Source organism: Cinclus cinclus, chromosome 2 (genome assembly GCF_963662255.1).
Source record: "Cinclus cinclus chromosome 2, bCinCin1.1, whole genome shotgun sequence".
Lineage (NCBI taxonomy): Eukaryota > Metazoa > Chordata > Aves > Passeriformes > Cinclidae > Cinclus > Cinclus cinclus.
The window spans coordinates 45,158,983-45,175,973 of NC_085047.1; the positions used below are offsets into that span (position 1 = coordinate 45,158,983).

General features: G+C 34.9%; 1 protein-coding gene across 1 annotated transcript in view; it reads left to right on the top strand.

Moving 5' to 3' along the window:
* The window catches only part of DDX10 (DEAD-box helicase 10), a 156,660-nt gene that overhangs the window by 12,351 nt on the left and 127,318 nt on the right, over positions 1–16,991 (top strand). Inside the window, exons 9-10 of the mRNA XM_062487581.1 lie at positions 1,168–1,252; positions 13,678–13,779. Coding sequence (XP_062343565.1) covers positions 1,168–1,252; positions 13,678–13,779 — 187 coding nt within the window. The remainder of the gene's footprint in view (positions 1–1,167; positions 1,253–13,677; positions 13,780–16,991) is intronic.

Below are 16,991 nucleotides of genomic sequence, written 5' to 3' on the forward strand. Positions count from 1 at the left end.
AGAGATGGTTCTTAGAGTTCTGCTGTTTCTTTACTGAAGAGGCCCACTTTGTCTGCTCTTTTCTTTTTGTCCCAGAGAAATGTGTGGTACGGAAATAGTGATGTATTTGTTTACAACATGCTGGATTTACAAATCCAACAGTTTTAAGTGTTTCTGATATGCCTGTGTCCTGTGGGTTATTCCAAAGGATATGAAAAATTGCTAACCTACTGGTATGTGGAAATGAAAACCTGAAATTTTAATGTCTGATATATGAGTGGCATTGTAGGACTGTATTGATAAGGAGGAAGAAAAATAAATGAGGGTAAAAGATTTTTTTTCTTTTAGTTCTTGGAAGCATTGAAGTATAATACAAGACTTTTCAGGAGTCCAGTCATTCTTCGAGACAGCAAACTCTGCTGTCCAATATGTGAGGTTTTGTCACGATATTACAAAAAGGTAGAAAGCACTCTAAAAACTGGAGTCAGGAATGAAAACTGGTTCTTATACCTTCCATACTGCTGAAATCTCACCAGTGACTATCTCATTTGGGTATGGGTAGTTTGCTTTAGAGTATGGGTGTAATTCTGGAATACAATATAGCTGCAGATTTGGTTTGGAAGTAACACCAGTGCAAAGCATGCTGCTGCTGAGTGAAGTGCAGCAGTTAAAAAATGGTTATTATTAATACCATTCACAACCAAGATTGACTTTTGTCAGGCTTGGTCATCCCCCTCCCATCTTTGGGAGGGTTTATGGTGTTTGTGTATGTGACAGCTCAAGTGATGCAGTCTTAGCACAGCTAACTTCAGACCTCAGTGGTGTAGGATATTAACAGTGAGGATGAAAAGTGGGTCAGATATTGTTATATAATTGTTAACCATAGGGTGTTTTATCAACTGTGTGACACAAAGCTTGTCTATTCTTGTCAAGTGTGAAATTATGTTCCATTCACTGCACTGTCATAATTTAGGAAATGAACACACAAATTAGTTTAACTTTTTTTTGATGAAGAGAATGATTGTTTATGTATGCTAATACATGAAACTATTTTATTTTTATTTCAGAGGTTGCACCGAATGTCTGTAAATGGATCCAAGTGATGGTTCTTATGGGAATTCATGCTCTTGAATAGGAGGGTTTTGAGTCCAGTGAACTTATTTGATGTATTTTTTTTTCTTTACACAGATTTTCCAGCAGTGAATTGGGTCATTCAGTTTGATTGTCCAGAAGATGCAAACACATACATCCACAGAGTGGGAAGAACAGCCAGGTTTGTTTTCACTTTTCATTAGTATTTTAGTGTTTAAAACGAGATCACTGTAGGGATAGATCATTGACTAAAGACTCACTTGAAAAGAATGAAGATATAAATTAGAAAGAAAAAGGCTGTTATCACTATAAGTGGTAACTTTTGATTAGTTAAGTGTAATGATTTAATTTAATAATTTCTCAGTGAGCTTCAGAGACCTATTACAGAAAAAATATCCCTGATTGTTCCATCTGATTAGGGAAGATTAATAGTGAGGAAATAGAAAACCTTTTTCCTTGGCAGGATTACCTCAAAGAATGAGTTGAGTGTGTTTGTGGGTGGAAGAGCTTGTTTTGCCACTGACATTTATAGATAAAAAAGGTTTTAGACTGTGGATCCGATTTCTTTGTGTCACTGAAGACTCTTCAAAAGTGGAAATATTTCTTATTTTAATTTGGGAGAAAGAACTCAAATGTTAATTGCAGGTTAAATTTTTAATTTTCTACATATTTTGTTGAATTATATTCTTGAACACAGCTTTAGTTAAAATATTTGTGGCTTAGCTTTTACGATGGAGGGGAGTTATCCAGATACACTTTTGAAATCAGGTCCTTCATCTTTGAAGCAGATTTTTTAAGTGAAACAGAAGCTGTTACTGCATATAATTCAGGAGATCAAAAACTTCATGCAATTATCTGAAGGATAAAATGTAAGAGCTAGCATTATATCTTGTCTCTAATTAAATTTGTTTGTAGTAGAGCTTGCAGTATAGGTGGTTGTCTAACCTAATGACAGAGCAGTTGCTTACAATATGATTTCAACACTGTAAGAATTTGAAATCTGTTTTCCTGGATCAGAAGGCTGTTAATTTTGGCGGCTGTACCATTAGGGTGCACTTACAACACTGTTTCAAAATGTAGATGTTTTAGCCATGTTTTCGTTGTAATTGGTAACATTTCTGCCCCATTCTGTCTCTCTACTCTGTTTTCTGGTCTTCTATAGTAGAATGCAATGATGAATTTTTAAATGACTTTGAAAAAAAACTGTCAGTGAACAAAGTCACTGAATGTTGTGTATAATTAGGTAAAACATGTAGCTATTTTTCTAATTTAAAATTGAGATGTCATCTTATGCATACCAATTGCGAGAAAAGCATATAGGGCTTCGTTAGAAATCTGTAACATTTTCTTTTTTGCCTTTCTTTTCTTTTTTAGTCCTGTGTGGCTTCCACAGAAGGCTTGTAATTTTGTCTTTTTGGCATACTGTCATGGAAGGAAAACAATGTATTTAGCACTGTTTAATTGGCAGTGTTTAGAGTACTGGTTGAGCACTTTCTAAGCAGTGTCACTCAGTTAAAGCACCTCCCTGGGGTTGTAATCCTCAGGCCTTTTCCCAGTTCTCATTAGCAGTTGAGAAAAGCAGTTGTAAGTAAGTTTAGCTTGAGGAAACAGCTCTAAAGAGGTGCAAAGACAAGTAGCTCCCCTTTGTCATAATTCTTTTATTCAAATGTTGCTCTGAGAGGACTTTAGCCTGGCAACCTTCAGGGTCTGTCTTCTGTGGCCTCTTAAGTATAGTCTTCTGTGACTGCTAGAGGGATAGATTTAGGCAGAAAATTGGGGCAGAGTGTCTGTCTCAGGGGCTGTGGGCTGAGCTGGATGCCTTACTGGAATGTAGATTACATTTCCTTCTATGTGAATTTTTCAGTAGGGAGACCTTGCAGAAATTAGGAGTACATGTGAGCAAATTGTGTGAACTGGAGGGTGTTGACTGACAGTGAAAGCAAATTCCTTCTGTAGGAAAAGCTTCATGTGCTGTCTCCTAATCTGATAGGATTCCTAACGATCAGCAGTTTCTGCCTGTACTGGGCATTCATTTTGAAGAAACGTACAGGCTGTCTCCATCCATAAGATAAAACAGTCCTGGAAGGAAATTTGTTTAGGAAACTTAATAGCATGAAATAAATCTTTGAAAATAAAACAAGGGAGGTGTCTAATAATTTTAAGTAAATACTGTGCAATAAGTAAATATGCTAATGCATTTTTTGATGTGGATAGTTGAGAATGTAGTCCTCATTAAAATCTGAGTTTTGACTAGGAAGCTTCACTTGTTTTCAATAGCTACAGTTGGTATGAGAAGCTTGTGTTTCTTCTAGAAACTTGATACAAATGAACTGGACTGCAATTTAGAGGTCCTCATTAATGAGGTTAGAGATAATTACAAATTTTCATGGGTTATGAGAATATAATTACATAGAATGAAAGCTAAATTAAATATCCCATCTAATTAAGGGGCTGTGTTACACTGTAATTAAAACTGGGATGCCAAATACTGTTTACTTTCGAAGTCAAATTATTTTGTGATATGAAAGTAAATATGAAAGGGGAGAAATTATGCTGGGGAAGGGGCTGGAAAATATTGGACTAACAATCATGGATGTGTTCCCACATATGTCTTAAAATTTTACAAAAAAACTTGATCTAAGATGAGAGGTAACTGTTTATTTTTAAGTGGATAAGGGCACTGTGTTCTCTAAGGAACATTTCATTTGCATTTTACCCTGCTGAAGAACATAAATTGCAACTCCTGCATTTTTGATTTACAGTAAAGTAAGCTCAAGAAAATCTGGGTGTAGTCCAGTAATGCTTTTACTTTATAGTAGAATTGAAATATATTGAGTGGTGTTTTTTAAAATAAATTTGAAAGGTGTGCTGCAATTGGAGTGAGTGGAAGCTCTTTCTTCCAGTTGCTTTCAAAATCTTAAATAGTTCACTTACAGAATTTCTAAAATACTGACAATATCGTGGGCAGTCCAATAAATACTTCCAGTGTTATTTTTGCCACACAATTTCTTGTGTGAAACCACTAGAAAAGTCAGTGGTTTAAAACACTGGATTGCAGGGTTTCCTATGGGATTTAGTTTCAAAAGCTCTAAATGAAAGCTGCTTGTAGCAATTGCCTGCAAAACTAATTTCTTCTGGCTTTTAATTTCTATTGATGCCTTCTATTCTGTAACCTACGAAGCCTACAGTTGAAAATATTCTTTGATGTATTTTGTGAAACAAGCTACAGTGCCACTAGGGGACAGCAGAAGATAATAATAATATATAAAATAATAATAAAAATATAAAAATAATAATTTTGAAGCACCCTGATGCTCACATTTTTTCCCTGTTTTTCCAAACATAATGTCTAAGTTGTATGGCATGAAAAAAGTGTATAGGGATATTTTTCTTCCAGTCATGATTGCGTTGGTGAGACAAGACACAAAAAGTTTATTTTAGCTTTTTATTCAGGCATAAATCCCTTCAATTTTGGATTAGTCTTGGCAAGTCTTAGTAATTAATAAATTTCTTTCTTTCCTGGCATTACATTCTTCTCTCTGCTTATAATTTTTTTTTTCTTCAGATGTGACTGTTAGAAACTGCTGCTTGAATTTAGTGATTTTCCTGTCCTGAGACTTTTTTTAAAGACACTGACACTGGAATGTTAAACAGAATAAATATTTTTGTTCTGCAGTTTTTATCTATGATATGTCCAGAGCTGTATAAGGTTTAGGTCTGACTGGCTCAGACTTCTGATGATACTTAATCCAGCCTAGCTGGTTAGGTTTCTTAGGTGCTTACACTGAGAATAATTGTAATTTTGTTGTTGTCATTAAACATGGTGTGCATACAGGCATGCTTATTTTCTTTTAGTAAATTGTATTTCTGAAAAAAAGTGGAATAATAAAGCTCCATCTTCCCAAAGCAGAATACTTTGTTACCTGTCATCTTTGTAGTGGCTGGTATGATGCTTAGACCCAAAGAGGTATGACTAAAGACTTGTGAGAAGAATGTGGTTTTGATGCTTTGTGAATACTGGAGAACAGATAGACCTGTCAAGACAGGCGAAAGAAGCAGGTTGTGGAATGGTCTTATTCTTTCACGTAGTATAAGCTTTGAAGCTCATTAATGCTCATTTGGGCTCTCCTTAAGTAATTGCACCATTATATGTGTGAAAGTGAGACTAATAAGCCTTAAGAGTGATGTGGCAATAAAACATTTAAAAATGCAAGTGACTTAATAGTTCCTTTTTCAATGGTGGAAGCTTGAAAAAGCTTTATTTTTTTAATTGGGAAAAATATTTCAGGGATATGTGTCTTGGGTCCTGAATAATCAGGACAGCCAAGAATGACAGCTTCTTGTTTTGATTACTTTTCTATTTATATTTTAAGACCCACTGAAGGTCTTTTAACGTTGTTTAAAAATAAATGTTGTATTAAGACCATCTCATATTATACTACAGTCAAGTCATTATCCTAACTCAGGTTAAGCAAAAATAGCTGCCAGTGGAGGTCACAAGACATTGTTGACACCACATTTAACTTGGAATTCAGTTTATTAAATTCTCTAAAATTAAACACTGTATCCTAGCTACATTCTTGACAGTGCCCTCTGATGCTGCAGTTGTACTGACTGGCACTGTGTTACTGCTAGAATTCTCTTCCTAATGGAATGGCAGGAATATTCCTATGCACTGAACAATTAAGTGGACAAGGTTATTACCTGCTGAGGTGAAGCTATGCTGTAAGCTGGAATAACAAATTAAATAAGCACGTGTGTTTTTACTCAGCAGAGTAGACACAGCTGCTGTGGTGAATGGATTGCTTCCAGTGTAGGCTGGAGGAGTCAACAACCTCCCAAGGCATTTTGAAATCAGTTTATTCTAAGACTAACTTGATAAGATTGATAAGGTGAGCTGCAACAACCAGTAATGGCTCTTGTCCATTATTTCTTGTGACCAAGACTGGCAAGCAGGGACACTGACCCAGTGTGACTGAATGAAGGGGATTGTGGTTCTGTGGTAAGAGTAGAACCCAGATGGTTCTCTGAACTTGCTGGTAGGTGTAAGTGGGCTACTTTCCAGGCAGAAAAAGGATATTAAATAGTGGAAAAGAAAGAATAAATGGAATCAATCTCTGACTTCATAGCAAAATTTACTGATTTTCTTTGGGGATACTGAACTGCGGTCTGTGCAATGGAGAAATAGAAGTGAACAAAGCATCAGAAGTGATCTAAAGCAAAACCAAAAAGAATCAAGCCAGTTAACATTTTGTTGTTTAAATGCTCTGTGGGATGTCGGGCTGTTCACAACCCATGGGAAGAAGCTCTTTTTTCTGGGTGATTCGAGGACTCAGAAGTGAACACTGGCTGTCTGCTGCGCTGGGTCAGCTGTGAATAGTGAAGACACTTTCTGGTCTCTTGTAATTTTTATTGGGCTGCTTTGGTAGGACTTGCTGTAGTTTGTACAGCACAGTTTCAGATTGCAGTGCACACAGATCTCTTGTTAAAGATTTGTTGTTTTAGAGAGAAATGCATATTACAAACAGAGGCCATTGATCATGTAGATGGGATAGAGATTCCAATACACATTTATTTTCTGTGCTCATTTGTCATTTAAAAAAGCAAGATAGCAAATTGCCATATTATGAAAGAAACCCAGCGGTGTAGAAGTTATGATAAATGGTAGATAAAACTTCTCATGGGCCTTGAAAAATGTTTTTTTGGTTTGAAGCTTAGATTTTGCTAGTCCTCATTATCTCACAAGGCCCAGAAGATATTATGGTTGGGAAAAAGGTTTTGCCTGAATTGAGCCTGGTACTGGAGATGTGAAACTGATACTTTGTTTAAGAAATATGTTTAGAAATAGTACCTTATACAGTCAGATTTAATGATTGAGTTTTAAAACAAAATATGAATTACTGTATTTCTGTAGAAGCCCTTAGGGGTAGATATAGATATTAGTTTCTCTTTGGTAAAGGATAATGTGTGAGTGAACCGATTTATTTGTTACCTGTATCAGATTGAAACAGATCTGCTCAGAATACAGCTATCCATTCTGATATGTTTTGGATATATTTTTATAGATGTCTTATATTGTTCCATTACAGAAAAAAGTGCAGCAGTGGCAAATAACTGCATCAATTGAATGTTTTTTTCCTTCACTACTGTAGTTGTTTTATAAAAAAATTGAAAACAATTTAAAAATTAAATATAAATTGCATGCTAGAAATAGTAGAACTTGACTCACTCTAACTTTTTTCCTAATCCATCTTATATTAAACATGATTGTTAGGTTATTAGCTAATAATTAACTGCCATTTCTTTCAGTCTTTGCAGGGGGAAGCTTTTCTCTAGAAACAGGAGTCTGTGTGGCTTTTTGTATTTTGCTCACCAGTTTTTCCACGTGAAGAAATCATCTTGTTTTTTGATTCTTTATGGAAACTGAAATTATGTGCAAAGACTTAAAGAATGTTATTTTTGCAAAATCAAGTGGTCCAGATTATTTCTGTTCTGTGAAGGGTGTGAATGGTGTGTAGTGAATAAATGGTTGACTTAGATAGTGAATAACTTGCCTTCACAGTAGAAGTAATTATTCAATATTTTTGTATTTATAGTTTTGCAAGTATGTATGATAAACAAAGGGTCCTTTAGAAGAAGAGTCAAAGTACATAACTAGAATGTATCATCATGCACATGCAAAATCAGGCACATTTATTTGGATTGGTTTTAATGCCATTCCATGCTTAACTTATTGACCTTAATGTTTTGAGGAGAGCAGTCTCTTGCTTGCTTCTGGTAAATCTCTAGCAGATCTAGTTGAAAAAGAAGCAGTTGACTTGGCTTCCCTGGTGCCTGGTTTCCTTTCTGTGAAAGGATTTACTTTGGAGAATTTCTGCAGCACTGAAGTATCTGAAGGTGACTTGTTGGCTTGGATGCAATACTTTTGGGAATGGGCTTTGATTTAAGTTTTGCAGTGATATCTTCCTTTCTTCTGTGTCTTTTGACAGATGAGATGACAGCATATGTTGATGCTATCCATGCTGGCCGAGTTAGGCTAAAATTAGATCTTTAATCAAGTCAACCAGATAATGTCCCATTCAAGTTATAGATTAAAAAACCCCACAAAAGAATTTTTTTGTGTGTGGTTGTAAATGTGTGACATCCAAATATACAAATTCCTGTATATTGCATTTTCTGTAATGGGAAATATTCCAGGTCAGGAAACTGTTATGCAAGTATCTTTATATCTGCAACCCTCCTCCCCCAAATTTTATGATTATCTCATCATCTCTGTTTTCTCCTTTGCCAGTTTTTAAAATAGATTATTTTTTGTTGCCAAACAAAACAGTAATACTGCCTTTAACTCTGGAAATTTGGCATCAACTTATGTCTTCTGAAATACAAATGTTAGGGAAACGCGTTGTAATGCATCTGTTATAGACAACCTGTATAACCTTTCCTATAAGGTCTCCATATCCATGCACCTTATCCTCACAGCTCCCTTTCCATAACTTTTTTCTCTATTGGATATTTGCTTTTACAGCAGAACACTGGTGCCTGATGAGATGGTTCCCATTCCTGTTTTATTCTGTTATGATCACAATTCACGTCACTGACAATTAAAATGTGGTCCATTTGACTGAACTGTATGATATGCCAATGGTCATGGCAAGGATGTAGCAGTGCTCTGAAAGTAGTTAGAAGAAGCTCAACTCTAGCTGCATGGCCAGGTGGAATTGATTAACAGTATGCTTTAATTTATTGTCTTTGTAATAATGGTAATGTTGTTTGCTTTAGTAGTATTGCCTAGGGGTATATACAGCTGTTGACTGGCTCTGATCAAGGATGAGTTAAGAGAGGTTAAAATTAGGCAATAATTGAATGTCTATTTGGACTCCATGAAAACCATTTTTTTTCTTATCCTGTCTGTCTTCATAGGGCTATTACCATTCTATTTCTTCATGTTTGATTATCAGCTGTTGGCTCAGGGTATTTTTTAGCAGAAGTTTAAGATAGATTCTGTCATGGTGCTTAAACCATGCTCTTAATTTTAATGTGTTTTTTTTTTTGTTTTTTTTTTTTTTTTAAATCAAGTACAGCTATTTGGCAACACTTTGTGTTTCTTTGCTAAGGAAATGGTGTTCTGAAAATTTTAAAACCATTTTTCTCTACTAGTAATTAGCTGCTACCACATTGTCCTAAGTAATTTATCCCACTTCATTTTTGTCTGCCTTTGGCACTTGCTCTTGATTGTAGGCATCTTTCTTGTTCTCATCTGCAGTCACTGTAAATATAACCCTTTGCTTTATAGCACTAATGATGATTTTCACAGCTTCCTGCTTGTAAGCAGTGATTGAGTTGCAGAGAGGTTGTTTGCCTTTTTCAAAAGTATTGAAGTCAGTAGACTCTAGAAAATAAGGCAGATATGAACTGAAGTGATTTTTTTTCCCCCCCAAGGACTTTCTACAAGTAGGATGCAATTTTCCATGGACTTGCAATAAATCGTATCTTGTACTCTTAGAGACTGTTAAGATCACAGTGCAAAGATGAGTCCCTTCTTTGGTTTCTTGATCACCTTGAGGAGATGACAGGATATAATGAATTCCTACACAGTCCAGGAAAGTTTGATTACTTTCAGGTTTTTAATTTAATTTTCTTCAGCGGAGTCAAAGTGCATACTTATTGAATGATAAATCACCAGAGTAAATTAGCATTTTAGGACAGATGTTTGGTTTTGGTGATGATGCGCAACTTGAAGGCTGCAGTCAGCAAGAATAGGGAGAACTTCTCATGTTGTCTCATCTGCAGAAGTAGTCCTTCTGCTGAAGAATTGGAGTAACCAAGGGTCCTGTAGGAAAAGGAAGGTGTTCTTTTCTCTTATGTTTTAGGCCTTGTAATGGAAACAAACTGTTTGTGCCAGTTTTTAGTAGGTTGTCCTTTCCTAAGCTTGCCAGTATGAAAGCTTTTAGTATGAAATATACAGGGAGAACACTTTGGAAAATGTAAATTTTCAACTGAAGCCTCTCTTCTTGAGATTATCTTTTAATACCATATTTTTCTGATTAGCACATTATGAGGTTGGTTTGTTTTTTGTTTTTTTTTTGAGAAAGAAGATAATACTCTGCCCTTCTTTTTCTATACTAAAATGATATACTAAATATATATATTATAAAAGTAGTATAAAATATATTTTAGTATAAAAATACTTTTTATAGCCTGCATTTTGCTTTCTTTAACTAAGCATCCGCTGAACAGATACAAACCCTCCCAGACAGTATTTAAGATAGTTTTTAGCTTTATCAATTCTGTCATGTTTTAAATTTCATGTTTAGCTCTGAAGTACAATGTTATTAAACTGCTTGTTTTAATTAATTAAGTCATGATTATGGTATAAAATGGGCAAAGTTCCTCCTTAACCTCAAATATTTTTAAACTATTGGCATTTAAAAGAGGATGTTTCTAAAACATGTACAGGAAAGGAAAGGGCTGCACTGCATCAAGAGTTACCACCTGTCTTTCAGTCCTTTAGAATTTCTGAGAGCATAGCTCTGAGAAATATTTCTATGTTTTTTTTTTTAATTCTTAATAGGTGGCAAAAGGTCAGATGGTATAGGTGCTTGAAAACCTCTATCTATATTTTCATGTGATTGTTTCTTTACTTAGCTGTAGTACTACTTTGTCTGCGTAAAGGCTTTGCAAGGCTTAATGTAAGCATTGAAATAGTTGATGTCCATAGGTACCAGATGTAATTCTTGGCTTTTTTGGTGAATTACCTGTGGAATGTACCTTTGGGATTTGTACTTCCTGAAGCAAATAATGACTCGACATACAATGAGTTTAGCACCAATAACACAAAATAAACTTTTAAGGTTCAGAGTGTAGGTTTATATGATCCTGCATCCTGTTTGAGTGACCTCGTGGATACTGCTGGAAAGCTGTCAAAACAAAACAAGCATAGAATGATTTTTCCTGTACTGTATCATTGCAGATTTTGGTTTTGTGGCTTATAGAGAGGATATCTGCACTCTCTGGTCTTTGATGAATATTTCTTCTGTGATTTCTATAACACTTGTCTTTCACAGTGTTTTGTACACTGAATAAAAGAGATATGATAAAGAAACAATTTAATAATGCCCAGTCAGGCACTCTGGGATAAGAAACACTGCAAGCAACAGAACTACACAAAATCCATGCCTTTGGGTGACTTTAAGGAGTCTGAAAACATCATTTGTATGGGTTTATATAGTACAATCAAGACTCGTCTTGACAAATGACAAAGATTAAGAAAGTTAACAGACGTTTTTTGCGGATTCCAAATCATTCATGTAGTCCTTGTTGGAGTCCTTTCTCTTCATATCATCTTCTCTGGAGAGAAAAGCAGAACTGCATTATTCTGTACTCCAAATTGGTGAGACTGGTATTGGCAGCAATATTATCTCTGTCTTCCTGTTTGTTAGATAAAAGAGAATATTTTCATTCTTCTTTCTAACAGTGCTCTGAGAGCTCAGGTTCTTTTGATGAATAATTGGCTGTCTTGGTAGTATGGTCATCAATTTTTACAATAAAATGCAAAGTCCTCAAAGGTTCAGCGGCTTTCCAGGATTTCGTTGCTTGTTCAAGTAGTGGCAGTGTCTGACAGGTACCCACCTTGCAGATGTACCATTTGTAATTTCATTGGGTTGAAATATATAGAACTTTTGAAAAAGGTGCACTTGGTCGAAGTAACTTATTCCCAACCTTAGTTATTGTATAAAGGGTACAAACTTTCATGGGGTGTTTGGTCAGCAGTGGCAACGTGCTTGGTAAAGATAATAAACTGCCTTAAGCCAAACATATGTATTCTGTAGAACTCTTTTTTAGAAAAATTGTACCAGCTGATATTTTTATATTAAGAACTTTTTAAGTCTCCTAATGAAATGGATTTAAATCAATATAGTTTTTGTATGGTACCAAAGTACTCTTATCAATCCGCATATAATCGGTAAATTCATGTGATGTTGGCACGTAACAGAGATTTTTCTCTTGTATCAGTTTTATTTCCATGTAAAATTTCAAAATCTATAAGGTTAAGCTTAAAATTTCATGATGAAAACATTTTCTAGACATTTGTAGATTATTTTTAAAAGTTGGTATCCAAACCCATCATATATAGCATTGGGAAAAAAAAATCTAGGCATCCAAGAGCATTTTGTTGTGATTTTTTCAAATTCATCAAATGAAAGCTGAAAGCTGTAATAAAAGCTGTCAGACTATTTAAACTGCAGATTTTGTTGCTACTTGCATTGCTTACTGTGCTGTGACAGATAGTGTTTATAGTTTTCAAACAATTCTGCAGTACTGTTTTTGCCAAGTGATAACTGTTTATCCATGGAGAAATGTGGGCTCCCTGTAGTCCACTAGAAATGATTTTTATCACTTAATGGTATGATTCTTGTTTGGTGTGCCTGACAACATCCTTCTGCACTCCCTGGCCTCCCTAAAGAAGGGAGTTTAAAGCTACTCTACAGGTCAACTTACCAGTTTTGTTTTGCTTTCCTACACATTGCTCTCATCAGTTGCTTATGAGTTGAATTCTGTCCAATTCTGGCATATTTCTGAAATTCAGTTGGAATCTTTTCTTCTGTGCTATGAAGACTGTGCAGTATTTTCCTATCAATCTGTACTCTTAAGAACTATTTTTAAATATAAAGGAAACAGTGTATGTGCTGTAATAGCTACAGAGTTAGTACATGCAAGCTCATCATTACCCACTTCTTCAGCAGAACTTAAACCCATTGTGTTGTCTGTTTCCTAATGCTATTGGGTACTTCTTTCTATGTGGAAGTCCTGAAGTCAGTAAATGTGCCAAAAGCAGGAACTGGTATTTTCTTGCACAAAGAGAAAATGATCAAGTAGATGCTTTAAGAATAAATTAGCTGATTTTTATAATGTCTTTGCTAACCATGTATCTTGAGTAATTAACAGCTCATCTACATTTGATACAGCTGTTAAGTGCACTGAAGAGTAAATGCTATATAAGTTCTTCTGGGATCAGTCTGATTGTATCTTTTCTTTTGCACCTGGAAACTTCTTCTATAAATGAAAGAGCTCCTTTTTTAATGCTTTTGTTTCAGTGATGTCACTGTGACCTGTTAGCCTTTACTGAATATGTAAGATGGAATTGTTATTTGAGACCAAGGCATTTACCCTTTTGACCTTTCCCTGTCTTTGGCTTGCAGGATATGCCAATAGAATCAGTTTTTACCGAGTGTTAAACCTTACCTATTGGCAAATGGTGAATGCAAGTAGCTGGTTTTTCTAGTACTGTAATCAAAGTGCACTTTGACCAGGTGCCATTTGTTTGCCACTAATACTTCAAACCGAGGGAAGAGAAGATTCACTCGTCTGAATCTGTCTTAGCCCCAAATGTTTAGAACTCTGTGTAGTTTTAAAATCAGCTCAAGTAGGGATATGAACAAACCAATTGGTTTGCCTCTTCTTTTCCATTTGTGAAGTGAGAGGTTTTGTCTGTTCTTTAGACTGCTTATAAGGCATCAAATGTAAATTCTCGCTGTTGAAAACATCAGCAAATCCTGTATCTTTTTTCATGTTTGCTTGAGGTTCTTTTTTTTCCCTTTTGATCAGGTACAAAGAAGGCGGTGAAGCTTTGTTAGTATTGCTTCCTTCAGAAGAAAAAGGTATGGTGGAACAGCTGGCACAGAGGAAAGTACCTATCAGTGAAATCAAGTAAGTGGCTAATGGCCTGTCTTTTTTTCAGTCTTCTTTCTGCAAGAATAATGTGTGATGAGTCTATGACAATCTTGATAAAGTGCTTTAATTGCCTGGAGCTGGACAAATCAGAGAAATAAATTAGTTTTGGTAGTGTTGTAGAAGGAAAAGACCTTGAGAGGTTACCTATTTTACTGCTGTTCCCAAAGGCAGGATGAGCTGCACAAATCATTCTTATCAGATGCCAATGAATATATTCACAATTTCCCAAAGAGACCTCACCCATCCTCAACAGTTACAACCATTAACATTTTTTCTTCAGGTGTCTGATAAGACTTGTAAGTAATTTAAATGAAATATTTCTTTTGTCTTGTGCCAAGAATATATGGAAAGCAATGTATTCTCTTACTCTCTGCAGCTACTTTTTATGTAATTGCACATGATAATGCACTCTTTCTCTTTTGCAGATTAAACAATTACAATTTCTTTAATCTGTCCCTGTATATTTTTATTGCTGTTACCATTTTTGTTTCTATTTTCTGTTTTTTCTTTAGTTCTAGACTATTTCTCCAATTTGTAATGACCTTTCTGAATCAGTTAGTTGAAGGACAGGAAGTAAAAGATGGTCACTTTACATACTAAAAAGAGGGTTCCAATGGAAACCTGTAAGGAGCTATGATATCTGTACAAATAGAACTGACTTTGAAGGAGATGCAGAAGCATATAACCATAGCAGGTAAAAATAAAAAAGCATGCTCCCATTTTCTGTGAAATGCAGAGTAATGGATATGTAGGAAACAGAAAAACCCTAACAGTAAAAGTCCTAGAAAAAAACCTAAAAAGCACCACTGAAAGAAATTATGGTGGTTTCTTAATTAGCAGCTATAGGTAGGAAGGAGTTTACCGTTTTTTTGAGCCTGTCAGTCTGATGTTGAATTAAAAGAGAAAAGAGAATGTGAAGGAGATATGGAAGAAGAATTGAAAACAAGCCAGAAGATGTGATATGAGCCTGACTCCATTTTTAACACTTAAAGTTCAGATCATACCATGCCAAAAATTGTACAGCAGAGAAAAAAAAAAATCAGAGAAAGATGATAAGGTAGAAAATACAAGTTTCTGTATGAAGGGGTATGAGCAAAATTTTTACTTTGAAAACCTGTGGTTTGCATATGAAGATAGAGCTATCTAAGCAAAGAAGAGAATTAACTGTACTGAATTTCTCTGTAGAACAATTGTTTTTGAGAAGGCATCAAATTAGGATGACACTTTAGGTGGATATTTACGCTTCATTGTTTAATCTTCAGGTTTGCTCAAAATTTACAGATTGACATTTCTTCAGAGAATAGAAACAATTCATATAGCACTTGGTGGTTTTAAAGTTGAGTTTTCTTTTTTTGAACTATTTTTGTTGTATAGAATATGCCATTTCAAAGGCTCTTCTGAACTGTACTTGTGACTGCTATTTCTGTGTAACAAACTGAATACACAGCAGCTGCTGAAATAAATCCATCTTTTCTGGTCAAACACGTATATCAAATCCATGTAGCATGCGCATGAACATCAAACACAAACAATTTTTGAAAACAGTGAAATAAGGACTAGAATGGAGTTCAACAACTGCTTAATGCCAAACCCAAACAAAACCTCACCAGCTGAATGTGGGTAATGTCAGTAAAGAAACTGAAGTCTGATATTTTCTTTTCCCTTAAGCATCACAGTGATTTAAAAGGATCTCTTGTATAACCACTGCAGTAAATTCTCTCTTTCCAAACATCATCTTTTTCCTTCTTAAAATGGTAGTTATTCAAGTAATTTATCTTACTTTTATATTCAGTAAATAAATATCTGATCTCATGCACATTATAAATATTTCCCCTTTCTTTGTAAGTTAAGCTGTTAACTTTGTAAGTAATGGTGTTAATTGTTTGAACAGCTTATCAAAGGAAGTGGTAAAAAAAACCTCTTTAGGCTGTATTTATCCATTTAAATAGAAATCCATGTTTTTGTACTGGGGTAATAATCCAGTTTTAGTAGGGCAAATATTTCACCCTCAATAAATGCATGTAATATTTATAATCAAGGCCAGGTGGGTCTCTGGAGAGACATAAATGGATGCAGCTCTTAACATATTCTTGTTAATCTGATGTTACTTTAATGGAAAACTGTTTTTTTAAACAATACTCTAAAATTTCATTCTTGTACTAAGACACTAGGACATATGTATTATAAATACATTTAAGTCATATTCTTAATTGGAATCATTGTTAGAAAAGTCAAGTGTTTTGACTGATGATATATTTTAACAGCCTGCCCCAAGATCCAGTTTTTCCATCTGCAAAACAAACTAATAGAATTTAAACGTCATAATGAAGGGAAATGCTTTTACTTAGAATTGTCTGCCTAATGTGTTAAGATTTAAAAGATTTAGCACTGTCCTTGTAAGAGGCTAACTAAAATCCTTAAAAAGTTCTTCTTGTAATTACTTGTGGATTGCAAACCAATTTAATTCTAGAAGTTTTTAACTACAGATTTTCTCATGCTGTTTACTTCTATTCAGTTTCCCAGTTAATACAACCCCAGTGTGTTTTGTCAGTTTATAAGTTGTTCAAAAAGTTGCAGGAACCCATGGATCGTGTTTCAGGTCTGAAGTGGTGAAGTCTTCTCGTTGTTGTTTGTGCTTATTCACCTAAGTATAGGTTCTTAAGAATTCTAACTTGGGAATTAGAAGATAATGAGCATTGCTCACTGGCAACAGGGTTTAACTCTTTAAGTTTCTGAAATTCCCTCTGAAAGCTTTTTTTCAAATGCTTGTTTCTAAAGCATTGTTGTCTATTCAAGTGCTTGTTTTGCTGTTCTTATTAACATATTGTCTGGTATAGTGCTCATAAGAGCTCTTACTTTTCTTATTTTGTATTTTTTGATTTCCAAACTATGTTTAATGTTCTTTTATTTCATAGAGACAAACCTTTTAAAACAGTTCCATAATTTGAAAGTAGAGAAAGGAAGAACTTCTTAATTTTTCTTGAAACTTGTTCAAAAGACTAGGGTTTAGGCTCTTTCCTTAATTTTCAATCTTAGATCTAAGCTGCCTGTAGAGGTTTTCAGTAAACTAGTCCCTTCTAATCAACACAAGCTGCCAATTTACGTGTAGTGCTTTTAACAGTACATAACTTCTTCACTGTTCAAACAGAACAAGAGAAAGTGCAAAATATGCAGTAATAAATACAATA